General features: G+C 43.5%; 1 protein-coding gene across 2 annotated transcripts in view; it reads right to left on the bottom strand.

The window, feature by feature from the left end:
* The window catches only part of C8B (complement C8 beta chain), a 37,245-nt gene extending 19,452 nt beyond the window's left edge, over positions 1 to 17,793 (bottom strand). The window contains exons 1-7 of one of the 2 annotated variants that reach the window (XM_038000530.2): positions 17,636 to 17,793; positions 15,567 to 15,793; positions 11,491 to 11,647; positions 8,232 to 8,373; positions 6,158 to 6,299; positions 3,515 to 3,647; positions 1,011 to 1,208 (exon numbers count right to left, since the gene is read on the bottom strand). In XM_038000530.2, the coding sequence (XP_037856458.1) occupies positions 1,011 to 1,208; positions 3,515 to 3,647; positions 6,158 to 6,299; positions 8,232 to 8,373; positions 11,491 to 11,559 (684 nt within the window). In that variant the 5' untranslated portion in view covers positions 11,560 to 11,647; positions 15,567 to 15,793; positions 17,636 to 17,793. The remainder of the gene's footprint in view (positions 1 to 1,010; positions 1,209 to 3,514; positions 3,648 to 6,157; positions 6,300 to 8,231; positions 8,374 to 11,490; positions 11,648 to 15,566; positions 15,794 to 17,635) is intronic. The other variant, XM_007978586.3, reaches the window with a different exon arrangement.
* Between the last annotated feature and the right edge of the window lie 522 nt (positions 17,794 to 18,315).

Here is an 18,315-nt window from a genome sequence, read left to right as displayed (position 1 = left end):
GGATAGGGAAGGTCTGAAGTTTAACCGAGAGGTTAGAAGCAGTGATGAAGGCTCATAGCTTATCCCAGTAAAAGAGGAAGTGAGTTGAAGACGGCACCCAGGGGATATTGGAGAGTACCTAGAGAAGAGGGCCATGAATTAAATAAAGGACAGATGGGAATATTAGACCCAGGAAGGAAGCTGATAAGGAGCAGAAAGAAAGCAGGAGAAACAGGAGGGCAATGGTTTGGTCATCTCCACCAAGCACCCTAAGAAGTCAGAGAAGAGGTCTTGGGTGACATTGCAGAGAGGAATTTCAGCCAGATGTCTGGGATAAAAGTCAAATTCCTGTGGGTTGAAAAGTCTCCAAAGAAATTCTAGTCTTCAAAGGTACATCTTAAGCTTATTGAAAACCTGAGGGAAAAGTGTATTAGAAAATGAAAGAAAATAATTATAGAAGGTTATCTCTGCTTGGTCTCTTCAAAAAGTAAGTTAGCTATTTTTTTTTTTTGAGAAGATTTCAAGACAACAGAAAGATAATCGGTTGTTAGAACTGGTAGTAATGTGGAATATAGACACATCTGAGGGCATGTCATTTCAAAAGGATCCATAGGCTATAGCTGGAATGTCCCCTCCAAAACTCATGTTGAAATTTAATTGCCATTGTAACAGTTTTGAAAGGAGGCACCTTTATGAGGTTATTATGTCATGAGGGTTCTGCCCTAATGAATAGTTTAATGCTGTTGTTTCAGGAGAGGGCTAGTCATCATGGGAGTGGGCTCCTGATAAAAGAACGAAGTTCAGCCCTCTTATGTACTTCCTCACCATGTGATGCCTTCTACCATGTTACGATGCAGCAAGAAGGCCCTCACCAGATGTGGCCCCTTGATCTTGGACTTCCCAGCCTCCAGAAATGTGAGCCAAGTAAATGTCTTTTCTTTATAAATTATTCATTCTGTGGTGTTCTGTCACAACAGCAGAAAATGGAGTAAGACAACATATACGTTTAAAAGCAACAAAGACATACTTACAGTATGAGAGAATCGTTTGGTTCTCCTAATATAATGTTTGCCTCGATCACTTTGGCTGCTGACACCAAGTTCAAATATTCCAGGTATTTTAAAACCAAAACTGAAACCAGAACTGCTTGCTGCTTTCTCTATGACATTGTGTTCAAAATCTGAGTACGATTCATATTCTTTCAACGTAAATTCGTATTTGCCTTGGGTCTGAAGAAGAAAAAAAAAGTGTTTTTTATTTCATTTGACTCAAATCAGTTCAATACCAGTGAGCAGGCAGCCACTCTACTCCTACTATGTGCTGGATACTGAATTAGATGCTCTGGATACAGAAAAACCAGGGCCAATTTGTGTCCCCACCTCAGGACTTTTGGTTCAGTAGTAAAGACAGACCTGATCGATACCTTGGGTGGAAACTTAGAGGTTGGTTTTGATTTGGATTACAACTGGCAAAAATGCAGGGGAACATTCTGGGCTGTGGGCTCAGCTTAATTAAAAGCATGGAGGTGGGAAAGGGCAGGGTGTGCCCCAGGAACTGCAAGGATAGCAGTACAGTTCAATGAGAAATTGAAACAGTGAGGAGAAAAGGGGGATATTGCAAGAGGATGTTCTGGTGTCAAAATAGGCTTTTGAATTACTTGTCCTGAAATCTGGGCTTAATTCAAATACGACCCAGCAGAGGAAGTAGATCAAGCCTCAGGAAGATGACTTGGGACAGCCTGGTGGTTGAATTGGAAGGGAGAAATTTGGAGTCAGAGGGACAAATCCATGTGGAGGCTGTATGAGCAGTGCAGGTGATGGTTGATGAGGGTCTGGTCTAAGGCAGTGGCTGGAGGATCAAGTGACAAAGGTAGGAAAGTGCCTTAGAGAGAACTTAGGAGAGCCCTTTGCTCGAAAACCAGTGTTCACGGCTTTGTGTGTAGGGGAACTGCCAAGGGTACTGCCTCGGGGGCCCTGGAGTGACCAGTCTCAAGTCACCTCCCTGCCCACAGTTCCCATCGGCTTCTGGATGCCTGCAATTCCCAGAGGAGGGTGCAACAGCTCAGCTGCTACAAGGGGAAGGAGGAGCAGTTCAGACATGGTCTGCAGAGTGGCCGCTGAGATGCGCTGCATGTCTGCTCTTTCCTAGTCGGATGACTTTGGACAATTGCCTTGACCTCTCCATGCCTCAGTTTCTTCATGTGTAAAATGGAGGCGATAATGGTCCCTTTCATCAGGCTTGTTCTGAGGATTGGGCTTATACTGGTAAATCACAGCATGGCACCTGGCACAGCGCTCAAAGAATGTTGGCATGGAGAGCGGAGAGTTTACCACGTATGTCCTGCCTGAATTAGGATCCACTTTCACTTGGATGGTAATGGCTGCTCTGAAATCCTCCCTTGAAAGTAGAGGTTTTGTGGATGGCACTGGACACCCTGATAGAGAGTGTGTTTGGCGCTAAACTAAATTTGTTTTTTCTTGGCTAAAAAGTGTGTTGGGGAGGAAGGGAAGGAGGATTAAGAAGGAGCTAGCCTTCAAAATGGTGCAATATATACATTTTAAAGACAGGATCTTGCTTTGTCACCAAGCTGGAGTGCAGTGGTACGACCTTGACTCGCTGTAGCCTCAACCTCCTGGGCTCAAGCGATCCTCCTGCCTCAGCCTCCTGAGTAGCTGGGACTATAGACATGCACCACCACACCCGGCTAGAAAAAAGGGTGCAATTTTGGAAGTGGAAATTACTGTCAAGATCCTCTAGTTCCGTCCACCAATTTCACAGATGAGAAAACTGAGGCCCAGAGTGGAAAAGGAACTTAACCTAAGGTAAAATTGGGACCTGTGGCAGAGCCAGTCCTGGCACCCAGTGTGTTCCCATCAGATCTCAAGTGTGTGTGTCCTACGGGCTATTTTAAACCCCACTGTCTGTGAGATGTGTTTCTAAGTTTGTACATTAATCATAATAGGGACTTACATTGGTAGAGCGCTTCATAAAATGCTTAGAACAACGCCTGCTTTTAATAGGCAGGGATTTGATAAGAATGCAATAACAGCAGCAACAAGAGTTAACATTTTCTGTGGACTCACCATTAAGCCAGGCGCTGTGCTAAATACTTACACACATTATCTCACTAATCCCCTCCCTGCAGGGTAGAACCTCCATAACTCCCAATTTAAAGATAGGAAAACAGAGGCTCTTAGCCTTTAGGATCGTATGGATGGTAAGTGGCAGAGCCACCAAGTCAATGTGACTCCAGATCCTAAGCTTTATTTCTACCTTCAAGGTAGCTTTTGATGTTATGGTTTCTATTATTACTGCTCTACAATGGCCCTCCTGTTACTATATATAGCATGTCATCTTCCACACAATGTCTAAAGGAAGGAACTGCCCATTTTTACATACGAAGAAACTGAGGCTCTAAGAGAAAAGGGGATGTGTCCAATGTCACACAGCTAGCAGGCTGTCTGGCCGGGCCATGGACCCTGCTAACTGGGTGCTCAGCTGGGGCTCCCTCCATTGCTACCTGGCTGTCCCTTACCTGTGGCGTGTAGCTTTCCACATTGTAGGGCTTCCTAAACCTCGTGTTCAGGATGTAATGCGGGGAGCATCCACCCGCATAATACCTGTGGTCAAGAACTGAGCCTTCCAAACTATTTGTGAACAAATTTATCCTGTGAGGAAGAGACAGAGAAGACGAAAAGGTTAGGGTTTGGGGTTGCTTAATCTTGATTATCAGACCCTACTGAACGAAAACAAAAATTCCTTGGCACAGCCTTCGAGGCCCTTGATACTTGCTCCAAACCAGCTTTCCAGCTTCATCTCTGGCCACTCTTAACGACAGCCACGTGCCCTAGTCCCCAGCCATGTGAAGAGACTTGCTCTTGCTCCAGTCTACTCAGCTCCTTCCGTGGTAAGAACTGTTCCCTGCGCCCAGAATGCCCTTCCACCCAGTCACTGTTTTATCTCTGACTTGTCTGTCAAGATTGAGCTCTGTTGCCATTGTGGTGAGAGGTTTCACTAACACTTGTGGCACTTGAAGCCCGCAGCCCAGCTGGGTTAGGGGCCCTCATAACACCCTGTGCTGGCACCGTTGTACATTTATTGTCCTGCATTACTACAGTTGCCTTGCGACAGTTGGGTAGCATAGTAGGTGTGTGGACTTTGGAGCCAGACGTCTGAGATCTAATCTCTGTTCTGCCCCTTACTGCCCAGGTGACCTTGGGCAAGCCAATTAAACCTTGGGTGGCCACTTACTACCACTGAGCCTCAGTCCGCTCGTATGCAAATGGGGACCATGAAAATACTGCCTCATGGGGATGTTGTGAGGATCATATGTGTCAAGTTTATGAAGTCCTTAAAACACTGCTTGGTCCATGATAAATGTGCTGTGTATGTATTTGTCACCCTCACTATACTGTGTGCTGTTTGAAGTGGCAGTTTTCTTAATTTCTGTACCACCCTCATCACAACCCATTTACAATATTATTCACAATAATTACTGTTTACTGAGGGTGTAACTGGTGACAAACACAGCAGTGGGTAGCTACATGCATCATCTCATTAGTGTCCCTGAAACTCTGTGCAACAGATGTTGTCTCCATTTTAGAGAGGAAAAGAATCCAGCCCCTCTTTAGACATTATTTGTCACTGCCTCCTAGGGAAAGCCTCCATTCTTGACCATCTCTAACTACTGAAATTTCTGTTTTTATTAACAGTCTCTGTCTCCTATCAGCTTCCACTTATTGGCCTTGGTTCTGTTGCTTACCAGAATTCTCTGGAGTCTCTTTCCCATGACATATTCCATGTATCAAAATAATGTATACATATTTATTTTCTTTAACAACTATAATGTGGTGCTGACTTTGTGGAGGCATCATCCTAATCAATTTACACACAAGGGCTCATTTAATCCTTATGAGGATTAGTCATTAGGAGGTAAGTATTATTATTATCCCCATTTTGCAGATGAGAAACATGAGGGTAACTGACTAACCCAGAGTCTCCCTGCCAGGAGCAATGGGTGGGCTGGACTTTGAAATCTGACAGTGGAGCAAGAACAGAGTCTGTATTCTTCCCACCACACGAGCTGCCCAGCACCTCTTATATTAGTCACATTCGCTTGTTCAATCTTCACAGCACTTTGAAAGAAACATGTTATTAACTTCCTCCTGCAGATGATAAAACTAAAGTTCCACGTAGATAAGTGCCTTGCCCGAGGTGCCCTGGCCAGCGAACCACTCCTTCTGTTCCCTCCTACAGGGTGCTGTCAGACCCTCCTGTTGGCTTTGAATGTCTGCTATCCCACACTCTAGCTGGGTGACCCTTGAACTCACTCAACTTCCCTGGGCCTCAGTTTCCTTATCTGCAAGGTGGGGGTTATAATAACTAGCTTATAAGGTAGTCCTGAGAGAAGTCTTCCACGTGAAGAGTCTCTAGTGACAACTTTAAAAATTGAGATTTGATGGGTTTTTTAGAAAGAAGGTAAATCCCATTCAGGGTCACTGTTCCCCTCCCCAAGCTGTATCTCATATGATGATTCCTAAAGCATATGAGGGGAAGGTCTCCCTTTTCCACCTGCAGGCTGAGAAGCTGCAAAATATGGCAGGAAAGTAAGGTGCATGCCAGGCCAGTGTGGCCCTTTCTGACCTTGCTCCTCTGTCCTTGCCAGAGGACTGGACCAACTCAGAGATCCCCAGAGGCCCTGGAAATCCATCCCTTCACTGTTTAACTAGAGACCTCTCTTCTTGGAGAGACTAATGCTGGGAGATAGGGAGAGACCTGGAAAAAACCTACCTGCCAAGTTGTCAATAGGATCCAAGACATAAGGCTTACAAAGCACATAACATGTCACGCTGCAGGTGTTAAAAAAAAAAAAAAAAAAAGGGGCTCCCTCTCCACCCCAGCCCTCACAGAGCAGCCTGCGTGGTTTCCACACAGGTACAGCTCTGTCCCAGTGTTCCAAACCAGCCCTCCTGATGCCTAGGTCTGTCTGTGGGACATGTTCCTGGAGCAACTTGGTACTGCCCTCAGAGAGCAACCAGAAGCGTCACTTACAATACAGGCTTTTCTCAGAAAGGTGAGCAGGGAACTCTGTTTATATCAGCTCTCTCATTCTCGATCCTACAGAATTCCATTTAATGCTGTGCCTTCCCATCACCACCACAGAAAAATGGTCACTTACCCACTGGCCAGACTGCCAATTCCCCAGTATTGGTCCATTTCATGCTGACATTTTTTATAAATCCTTCTACAGTTTGCCTCATCTGACTGGTCTCCACAGTCGTTGTCCCCATTGCAAAGAAGTCTGCGGTTTACACACCTTCCTAGGATGGAGAAAGAGTATTACCCACAGCCACACGGTTGGCAAGAAACGAACTAACAGAGTATAAGCACCTACTAGGTGCCAGGCCTTTTGTCAGGCCTTGCATGCTGCTCTGTTTTAATTAGTCATCCCGTAACCAGATAGATTGGTTATGGCACTAACGGTTTATTCCTCTATTGCCACCTCCCTCAGCAGAAGAAGTCGGGGTTGTATTCCAGAAAGCAGCAGGACAGTTTGGATTCTCTCTCCCTGGGGCTGGAAAGAGGGGGTGAGATGGGTGGGTCCTGTAAGTTGTGTGAGCTGGGCCACCTTCACTTGTTACTTAACCTCTCTGCCTCGATGTACTCACCTGTAAAATAGAAAAGTCATCATAACTATCCCATAAGGTTGTTCAAAATCTAAATGAGTAAATAAAACAGTACTGACTCCCAGGAAGTGCTGTGTAAGTGTTATCAGTACCATTCGTGTTTTTGAGGGCCAAGTGCACATTAACTAGTAAATATTTGCAGTGAGATTGAAACATTTAACTGTCTAATCAAAGTCTTCCCACTAAACCACACTGCCTTCAACAACGTAGTCATTTGGATTATGAAAAATTATTTGCATCCCTTTTGCTTCCTTTAAACTTTTTTCCTGATTGATTTCCTTTCTTATTAGTATATTGTTGGGAGATAAAGCCCATAAGACAGGTAGTCCTATTTCCTCAGATATGTCTGGTCATTTTAAACCAATGTTCTTGGAGTGTTAAAAGCAGAAAAATAACAATCTGGCCTTCAAATGTTTCTTACCAGGCATTTAAACTAAAGCCTGCCCGAGTAACCATTATGGCTTTGGTCAGAATCATGGAACACTGGCCATAATGAGTCCATGGATACACTGTAAAAAAGTCTTTCAGATTTATTGGATAGAATTCTGCATTTGCAATAACCCCTCGAAATTGCTCTAAGAATCTCTAACTCTTTCTTGAAAAATCCCCATGCATAGTCCACATGGGTACAGTAAATGTAGAGAAGTGCAACTCCCATCTAGAAAATGTGGGTCAAAATACTCTCATTTTTGCTGGAGACGGAGAAATAGAGAAGCATTTGTTTGCTTGGATTCCCTGAATGAACTGAAAAGTTGTATTTATTTAGTTTTGCAGCAGGTGATTATTCATTTGTGTACTCCTTTCTTCCTACCTTCCTTCCTTCTGTCAGTCTATCCATCTGTCCTTTTTTCTTTTCTTCCTTTTTGTAAACAATAATTTTTACTGGGTATATCATGGATTAAGGATCATCTTGGACTTAGTGATGCAGAAATGCAAATGACAGGAAATATCTTTCAAAAGATTTATCAGAGATAAATGACGCTAACTGCCCTATGTAACTGTTCTAGATTTTGTCACATTCTACTTAATCCCAGACCTCTGAGACAGCGAGGGGAGCCAACAGTCTACAAAGAGCTCTCATAGCTATGATGTCACTTGATGCTTATAACAGACTTGTAAGGTATTCACAGCATCCCTAATTTTCAGTTGAGAGAGCCAAAATGCAGAAAGGTTAAGGGACTTCTCCTAGTCACAAAGTCAAAATACGACTCGACCCAAGATTTCTGACTCCAGCACACATAATTTTTGTGTCTTTAATGTCAATGAATGTAATCTGAATTCTCAAATTGCCAATAGAAACTTTTCCACTTACCTGCTATATGAACAAGTAACCTCTTCAAATCTCGATTTTTAAGGTATATACTGAGGATAATCATAACACCTACATTATAAGGTGATTTTAATAACATAATACATGTGAAAGGAGGTCAGAGATTGTAGGACAAGGAGGCCTCCTGAGCTGCCCCATGACCCTGATCTTGATCACTAGACATGGCCTGTCCCTTGGTCATCAAGAACCATTATCTCATTTCAGGTTTTCCCTCTTACTCCTACATTGATTTATACCTGTCTGTGCACACACAAAGCCTTCACATCGCACTTGACTTCTGCATGGTCTGTTGGTAACACAGTCTTCAACTTCCTTGTCAGAGAAGTTGCACGGTTCCCCATGGAATTGAGAGGGCCGGAGCAAGTAGGCATACCTGTACTGTAGTAGAGAGGAGCCAGGTGAACCAAGAGCAGAGCCTCAGATCTCAAGAGCTGAGGGATACTCTGTGTAAATGGGTCTTGAGCGAGGATTTGGGACCCACAAGAGCATTGAAATGTCTGATTATCATTCCCCCAGCCCCTTGTGCTCCCCCCATTATATACACTTAAGGAGCTATGTTGTGATTGGCTGTTTGCCAGATGGTTTCTTCAATTAGTCTGTGAGCTCTCTGAGGGCAGGGACCTTGGCCTTGATCTCTGCTTCTGCAGTGATCAGTCAAGATTTGCTGAATGTGGGAAAGTCAGCCCATGCTGACTCCATGGGCTCTGGAGTCAAAGATTAGTAAATGGACTCATGTAGCCAGTTCAATAACACAAAATAAATTATCTCTCAGCTTAATTACTCTACTAGGTTGATTCAAGTATTCCCCTTTATTCCTGAAGACATCAATATATTATAAATGCAAAAACATGGGCTTTGGAGCTACAACTGACTCTGATACTTTATACTCATGTGATATTGGGCAAATTACTTAATCTTTATGAATCTCAATTTATCCATCTGTAAAATAGGGATCATGAATTATCTAAATGTTTAGTTACGAAGTTTAAATTATATAATCTCATTATGTTGTTGGATATATAGTAGGCATTCAATTTCTTGGACTTGTTTTTCTTTATTATTGCTTTTTAGCAGTCAATATTGCTATATCTCTACCATCTTATTCATTTATTCCAAAATGATTAAGCCACCCAGTGTTGAAAAAGGTAGGTGTTATTGTTGCTTGCTTGTTTGGTCAGTTTTACTGGTAATTGTATCTCCTAGCCTGTTCTCAAGGAGGTCACAGATGCTGGAGTTGGGCCCCAGGCAGTTGCGGCACAGTGCAATGAGTGCCATGACAGGGGAGGCAGAGTGCTCTGTACGCTCATCGGGAGTCCCTCATGCAAACTTAGGAGAAGCCCAAGTGGAAGGCTTTGGAAGAACTAAGTGACACCTCAGCTGAAACTTGATGGTTGAGTAGGAATGTCTGGCAGGTGTGAAGAACTGGCGAGAGTGGGGCACAGAAGAGTGATATGGGTGGAGGAAATTCCTAAACCAAAGCTGAGAGGACTAGAGAAGGCGTCCTGTGTTCACATTAAAAAGACTCATTGTGGCTGGATAGAAGAGCACAAGTAGGAGAGTGGCCAGAGTGGGAGGGAGACATAGACAAGAGCAGATAACACAGGGCCCTCCAGGCCTTGGGAAGGTGATTACAGGATTTTATCCTGTGGCAATGAGAAACTGCTTCAGAGGAAGAAAGTGATCAGATCTGGGTGATTTCCAAATGTTAGGTGCAGTCAAGATTTTAGTAAACAAAAGAGCACAGGAGGCAAGCCAGGATAGCAGCCCCTGCTTTGCAGGATGACATTAATGAGGCATAGTTATTACTTGTATGACATCTATACTTGGCCCTTGGAAATCCAAAAAAAGAAATGTAGATAACCGTTCACCCATGCCCTTTGTACTTGCAGAGGGTCATTCTTTCTGGAAGGCAGAGCCTGTCAGGACAGGGACAAGGCTTGCAGAGAACACTGTGGAAAAAAAAAAAAAAAAAAAAAAAAAAGACTAAAAAGCTCCAGGCTCCAAAGGCAAAGTGGGCTCGAGGGGTGTGGAAGTGATGGAGGAAATACATCACCCAATCTGACTTGAGAGGCTTTGCTGAGCCCCCAGCCAGTGACCCTGCAGACAGGGATGATGATCAGCTGAGGGAACGTCTGCAGCAGACTCTGAGAGAGGAGCTCTGGCTGCCAGGCTGACTCATGCTGAGTCTTCCTAGTTTATGGTGCAGATGAAGCAATTATCCAGATAATTGGATCAATGCTGATAACTTCAGCAATAAAACCTACTTTGGGAACTGAATGATCCTGCTTGGCTCTCTCCATTGATCCAATTAACTTCGTGATTGTCCTGGGCCTACTTCCACAGCCTCTTTAGAGTCTAAGCCCATGGCTGATTTGGTTTCCCAAGGATCTGGGGAAACAGCAACCATTCTCTTTTCTCTGGCATATCTATTGTTCTCAGAACTAGGATCCTGGGTCAGCCCATCTATGACAAAGGAGGCTGAATGATAGATATTGCAGAAACTGAGTGTGTTCACTGGTAGAACCCTAGACAAGGAACACTGGACAGTGGCCTGAGTTCGTGGCCTGCATTTACTACTAGGTGAACTCAAGAAGCCACTTACCTGCTCTGATTTCCTGTTTATCTATCTGTTTAACAGAAAGTGTAAAGAACAACCTTCCCTTCCCTATAGAGATATCAGAAAACAGAACAAGATCAAACACCACACATTTATGAAAAACCTATTCTGTGCTAGAGATTGGTCTACACATTGAAGATGCAGAATTGAATCAGCCTTCACAAGTTCACTGTCTAGTGAAGGTGAAAAATAAGCATCATGATGTGATAAATGCTAGGATACAAGAGTAATAAGGAGCTATTGAAGCTCATAAAAGATTGCTTTATCCTACTGAAGGTAGGGCTGAGGAGGAGTCAAAAAGCTTTCTCAAAAGAGGCAGCTCCTGAGTAGAGTTTCAAATTGTGAATAGGTGTTAGCCAGTGAAGGAAGTGGGAAAAGTCACCCCACCTGAGAAAGGAGCATGAAGAAATGGCCAGAGAGAGTGAAGGCTAGAGTCATACAAGGGTCCAGTGTGCTGAAGATATAAGCTAGATTAGGTCATAGGGATCCTTGAAAACCATGATCCTGGACGTGATCCTAAGTGTCATCGGTAGACTGTGAATGGTTTCCAAGTGGGCAAAGACAACTCAGACATACACTGTGATTGCTTCCCCTGTTTCATGGTGAAAGATTGGTTGAAAGAACAGGTTCAAGGCAGAGAGTCCAAATTGGAAGCTGGTAGAGTGAGAAAGGCTGGGTGTGCTTGGAAAACACTAGAGAACCAAAGGAAAGAATTTATTGCTGCTTGGAAGCACGGAACGAAAGGATGCGTTAATTAAGTTAGCTGGCATTTATTGAGGGCCAACTATGTGCTAGGTACTGTTAACAATGGCTCAGCCAATCTTGCTGGGGACAAAGGCTCCTGGAGGCTTAGAGCTGTCCCAGGCCTGGTTGCTTACCCTTTTCTTCTGACAGGGGTCACATGTGGTCCAAGAGGACCAACTAGACAGCTCACAATCAATGGGCATCAGGGTAACATTCACATTCCGCGTCTGTCGGCTCTTAGCAAAGCTCTTGTTGACTGCATTTGACTCAAAGGAATGTAGCCTTTCACCTCTAAAAGTCACCAGGAGAGAAGAGAGTCACATATCAGAAGGGAATTAAGTATACATCCAACCATCTATTTGTACATTCAATAAATATATATTTGCTCACTTGTGCAAGGCTATTAGTTTATCATTCCAGGATAGGTTAATTAATCCAACAAATATTTATTGAACATATAGTAAGCACCTAACATTATGGCTAGCTCTCGTCAAAAGAGTATTGAACTTGGATCAGAAGATGGTCCATTAGCAGCTGAGTGGTTGTGGTCTGGTTTTTTTAACCTGCATGAGCTTCACTTTTCTCATCTATATAATGGGGATAATCAAACCTGCCACGAAGGCTATTTTTAGGATTAAAAATGATAGCACATGGGAAAACACTATAAACTCTAAAATGCTACAGCTATGCAAGGAACACAGCCACAGCTAGATATATGATCTGAAGCAATTTACTCCCCATCTCTGGGCCTCTGTCTAGATTGTCTTTAAGGTATCTGTTCATGTTAAGAGTCTATGAAACATTTACTGTGGACTAACTCAGGGTATTGTGCTACAGGGAATACCTAGAGATATAAGACCAAGGTTCTGACTTCTGGAAGTCACAGTTTATCTCGGAGTAGGAAAAGAGAAACATGTCTCATGTCCTAGCTCTATGGGACTTTATCCAGAGGGCAAGGATTTCCAGCATGTAGGCCCCATGGCTGAAGCTGTGCAGGTCCAGTGGGAATCAGGAGAGCCTGGTGGTAGGGAAACAAAGAGGAGGCTGGCAGCAGCAGTCCCATCGAGTGGTATAAGCCTGAATCATGGCAATGGTTGGGGAGAGAGGATGGGGAGAACCAACATATGAGATATTTCTCATGTGGAATGGATGGCAAATGATGGATAATTGGATGGTGGAGGTGGGGTGTTAAAGGAAGGCCTTTTAAATGGATGCTGGTTTCCCATTTGAGTGTGTGGGTGGTGGGAAACACAGCAGAAAATAAATCTTAATGGGGAAGACGTGAGTTTCGAGTGGGGCATACTGAGTTCCAGGTGTACTGAAATACCTACAGAGACTCATTTAGTAAATAGATCCTATATGGGCTTGGATCTCAGGATAAGAGATTTGTGCTAGGTACAGATCTGATCATGAAAAGCTATGGAAGAGGAAGAGATGGTTCTTGAGAGGAGAAGTGAGCGAAGGATAGTTATTCTTGGAAACCTCAGCACCACCAGCAGAGATAAGGCAATTCTTTTTGTTCATTTTCTGGAGCACATTGGGTTATGAGTGAATGAATGAGGATGCTAATTAACTTGCCTGGGCCTTCAGTTTCTTCCTCTATAATATGAAGAGTGTATGATGATTCTTATTTTTTCTTATAAATGAAAGAGTGCATTACACTGTAAGATTCTTTGTAATTTGTGTTCCTTTCCAAGGCACAAAAGGAGATGGGAAGACAAAAGGAATAGAGGTTTTGCTGAGCACCTATGACAGACATGTCAAGGCTGTGCTCAATGGCCCAGCATCACCCATGCTACCTCCTTCTATTTTCACAGCAATGCTGGAAGGCAGCTGTGGAGCACTGCCGCCTGGGCAGATGAGGGAAGTGGCCCAGAGAGACAGTGACGCGTCCACCATCATGCAGCTGGTATACAGTGGTGTTAGGATCTGAGCCAAGGTCTGTTAATCTCTAGAGTATATATGGGCTTTTTACGTTGCCCCATGCTGCCTGGAAGGAAACAGGGCCAGCACTGACTCCACCAATCTCTTCCAGCCTCTACGTAAGGCCTCTTTCATTCCCATATCCAGGATTGAGTCATTAGGGAGAAGAGCATCACGTAGTTTTCACCGTCTCATATACACAGGATGTCACTCCCAACAAGGTCATTAACAATACGTTCTCACTTGGCAAAAGTCCTAAAAAGAGGATAATATTAACTACAGTGAAATCCGTGTCCATGACCGCCCCAGAGACCAGCAAAAATCAATTGCCTAGTAAAGTTGGATCTTTAATGAAAGGTCAAAGACTACTGGAAACCACAGGTGGATACTTTAAAATGGTTACTTGAGGCAGGATGCTGCACACCAGTGGGGGGCTTCAGAATGTGTTCTTATCTACTAATTTGACCAGGTTTGACAAAACAATACTGTCTGTGATTTAGCTTCTCCTAAGTATGTATTTGACAGCTCTGCAGGGTACCCTCTTCCTATTTCAACTACAAAACAGTTACATTGTGTTTTTAGCAACCAAGACAACTCCAGCGCCACAGTTGAGACTGAGCGGATAAGTAATGTACACACTAGCTATTAAGAGTCACAATTATTTTCCTCTCTGAGATTTGAAAGCCTATTAATGGGCAAGATGATCACTTACAGAAAGAACTTGGTAAAAAGTAGTTATATCCACCACATCTCTCGTTTTTGCACCTAATTTTCATTATGGAAGGTGGCAATATAATGAAGTAATCAGCTGAATAAATAGTATGTTTGTAAATTACATCGGATGAAATGTGTGCAGTCTATTAGTACTACAAAATGCAAATCTGAAAGAAAGGCTAGCATTAAATCGCATCTTTAATTCCTGGGACTAATGAGGAGCCACATAAATTCTAGGCTCCATCAGGGCCTCTGTGTGTGGGAACAACACGAGCCTTTCAACCCTATGAATTTCTATAGAAACAAACCTGATGGACATTTTGGCCTACTGACTAAACTTCTGTCATTAAAAATCCTCTATACGCTTTTAACATTGAAAAATTAAACAGGCTGAGAGAAGTACAAGAAATCATATAATAAACACCCATGTACTCACATCCAGATTGGCAACTGTTCAAACTTTGGTACACTTGCTTCAAGTCTTTTTTTTAATTTTTAATTTTGACATCAGTATGTTACAGCAGTCTCAATTTTGCTCCCCCCACTTTACCCCCAGAGGAGCTATTGCCATGAATTTGGTGTGTTTCCTTCCAGTCTCTTTTAAATAATTTGACATCTATAGACTATCTATAGTATTGCTTGTGTGCACTTTATTCATACTTACACATATGATTCTACAACTTGCTTTTGTTAATCGACATTGCATTTCTGAAGCCTATCCATGTTGATTCATAAAGAGATCTAGTTCATTTCTTTTTTCTGGCTGTTCTATTATATGACACGCATTGCATTTATTTTATTCCTTTTCCTTTTGAGGGACATTTATATTTTCCCAGTGTTTTGTGATTGCAAATAGAGCTACAGTAAACACCCTTGCTCAGGTCCTTGAACATGTGCTCCCTCTACTTAAAGGACTGGCAAGGAGGTGTCTTTCCTGGGGATGCAGAAAATGCTGTAGCCAGCATTAGGACACATTTCACCGGGCCCAGGTCTCCCACTCTCTTCCTAACAGGCGTCTCTGATCAAAATAAAGATGGATCCATCCAGTACAGCAGGATTGGGTCAGCAGTAAATTGCAAGCCATCAACTTATATAGATGGGGTGCGTCAATATATTTTGGCTTTCGGTAGAAATGCCCTGACACAACAACTTTCTTGTCACACACAATTTGTTAAGCAGCTGCATCCCCTTTGCAAACAGCATCCTTTTTCTTTGCTAGAAGGGGCAGCTTCTGGGTGGCAAGTTTTCAATTTCTCTTCTCTCTGTTGTTTGCTGTGGTAGACATGAAATTTAAAGCAACATCTCAAGGCAACAAATGTGTGGCCCAGAGATGGAGAAATGGCACAGGAGGCCAGCAAGTCAGATACACAATGTGGGGGTTGGAGGGTGGGTTGGGGCGGGGAGGGGACAACGCATTAGTGAGAAGCAGAAGGATGCAGAGAGAGTGCAGGGATTCTGAGACCTGAACAAAACTGGATTTGAATCCATAGTCAGCTATTTGTTAAGTGGGTAGCCTTGGGACACTTATGTTTTCTGTTTCCCTCTCTGTGAAATGGTAAACAGTAGCACTTACCTGGAATAGCTGTGAGGATTATAGCTAATGTTTCCAAGTGGCTGGTACAGAATGGCAATATATAAATGATAGATCTTATGACACAGTGATTATGATTTCATTACCTGACTTGATTACAAGAGTAAGTAAAAGCAAAAAACTCTCTTGGCCAATACGAAGGTGGTCTCAGCATTTTCTGTCCCAGAACCAAAGACTATTCTTTTACTTCATGGATGGAATTCCAATACCTGCTGTGTTTGAGACTGCCTCATGGGAATTACGAGTGGATGTCAGAACTATACCTGGATTCAGATAAGGGTTTGAGACTCACCACACATGCATGAATCTTTTCTTGTCACTGAGGATCAGTTTGTTCTCCTACATAGCAAGAAGGAGAGATTACAGCCACCTCATGACATTGTGGTGACGATTAAATACAATTTCTCAGGCTGCACCCTAATCAACCATTTGCCCCTCCACTCCCTACCTCAGAGTGAACTTCCTAATATATAAATTTGATCGTGTCACTCCTTTGCTTCAACCCTTCAATGTCCTCCCATTGCATTGCGGCAAGGATACAGTTCACGCTCCTTAGCTGGTACTCCTGCATCCCCTAACTCTGCCCATGACCTGATGCCTGCTCACTCCTACTCTATCTCATCCTTCTCAACTCCCTGCCAGGACCTGTGCTCAAGGCCCACTGTAGTGTCTGGAAGCTTCAGGAGCAAGCCAGCTCTCTCACACTCATGCACAGTTGCCTGTGCTGCTCCCTCTACCTGGCACACCTTTCAATCCCTTAGCCATTCGGCAAACACCCACTCACCTGTAGAGATTCAGTCCTAGCACTCTCTCTTCTCGAAGCCTTTCCAGGCCCCATGCCCCGCAGAGCTGATCATTCCCTCCTTGTTTGCTGGCTGCCCCTGTGGCATCTCTTGCGATGGTACACACAGCATGTGCTCACATGTCGGCATTCTTTGTGAGAACATAGGCTCATCTCTGTATCCTCAGAGCCCAACAGAAATCTCCACCCAGGGGCACAGTGCTATAGATAGGTTTGCTACAGTTCCCTTAAGTCCTCCATTCTGGAGACATTTTCTTGGGTCTTGAATGCTTCTCTGTGTACACACAGTACACACAAGGAAGGTTTTGGCAGCTTGGTTATTCTCTGAGCTAAATGGAGATTCTTGATCATCCTAATAGCTGTTACTTATTGAGTGGCCAATGGACAGTGAATGAATGCTCATGATGCTGTGGTTCCTAATGGCAACTCAACAGAACTGAGACCAGAGGCTGTGTCCCATGGGTAGGAGGTACTCCTCACACCAAGTGAAAGGTTTGTTCAGATCTCATTTTTGGACTAAGTAAAAGGAATGGAATTACAGTCCCTCTTCCCACAGGAGTGTTTACATGGAGGCCAGGGACACATGCACGCTTCAACATCTCATGGTAGGGGTTTCTCATGCACACGGAGTGTCCCCAGATTGCTACGTCACTGGCTCTTCTATCATTGGAGCCCAAGTTTGAGCTCCCACTAAGACATTTTCTTTAGCTTGTTTTGCACCCTATTAATGGAGACTAACAATAATGAAACAAATCAGTTAGCATTTAACTGCTGGGAACATTGTGGGTGGAGGGGGGGAGAGAGAGAGTGTGTGTGTAAGAGGTGGGTGGGAAAGAACCTGAGAATCTGAAGATTTGAGGTTGATGAGTAGGTAGAGTGGGTCAATCTCATTTATTAGAATCATCTCATGAATTGGCTCTTTTTTCCTCTGTACGTAACAAACTTTCTTTTTCATAAAGAATCACATGGAGGCTTTGTTCAGAATACAGAACAAATATCCTATTCTTCTCAGCATGACAAAATACATTTAAACATGTCAGTTTCTTACAGGAACTTTTGTTGAAATCAGCCGCTTGGTTCCACAATAATTTGAAGAGAGTTGATGATAGTATGTTAACAGATGCATGCAAATTACCTCAAGAGTCGTTTCTCATTCAATAGACATGCAACAAAGAGATGGTCAGCATCATGTAGCTGCACCTTCCCTGTCATATTATTGATCAGCGAATTATTGGTAACTGTCACCTACCTGGAGCCAGGCAAACTGAGACAGCTCAGGGCAGCACAGAGAAGAAATAGCTCCACCAGCGCCCTCCACGCCGATGTCCTGGAATTCTTCATTTTCCCAATGTGACAGGAGATGCCACAGAGGCTGCTAGACCCATGACAAGTCTGTGCTGTGAGTGCACTGTCAGCTTCTGTCCCCAAGAGCAAATAGCTCTGCAAAGTAAACAGAAAGCCACTAGTGACTGGAAACTCAGACTTTGCACAGACCAAAAACTTACCTGTCACTCTGGAAACCAACCAGAATGATGAAAAATCTGTAGCGGCATGGTGTTTATTCCTCTATAACTTTGGGGTAAGCTGCTAAGTGGACAGGCTATTAGTGAGGCTGCAAGGACTGTGGGCTCTAGGTCCAGACAGCCTGGGTTCAAGTACATTCTCTGTCACTGACCAGATTGGTGGAAAAGTAATTGCGGTTTTTGTCATTGCTTTAAATGGCAAAAGCCACAATTACTTTTGCACCAACCTAATAGCTTTGGACTATGGGCAAGTTGCTTTACTTCTGTGCCTCATTTTCCTTACTTGCAAAGTGGTGAGAATTAAACAAATTAATATAAGGAAATGATTAGAACAGGCCTATGTTGGGTACTCAGATATGTAAGCTATTGTTACTTAGTAGAATTCAGGCTTTGGAGTCAGACAGGC

Source organism: Chlorocebus sabaeus, chromosome 20, assembly GCF_047675955.1.
Source record: "Chlorocebus sabaeus isolate Y175 chromosome 20, mChlSab1.0.hap1, whole genome shotgun sequence".
NCBI classification, from domain to species: Eukaryota; Metazoa; Chordata; class Mammalia; order Primates; family Cercopithecidae; genus Chlorocebus; species Chlorocebus sabaeus.
Note: the sequence above shows the minus strand (reverse complement) of the source record. Positions and strands in the feature narration are given on the sequence as shown.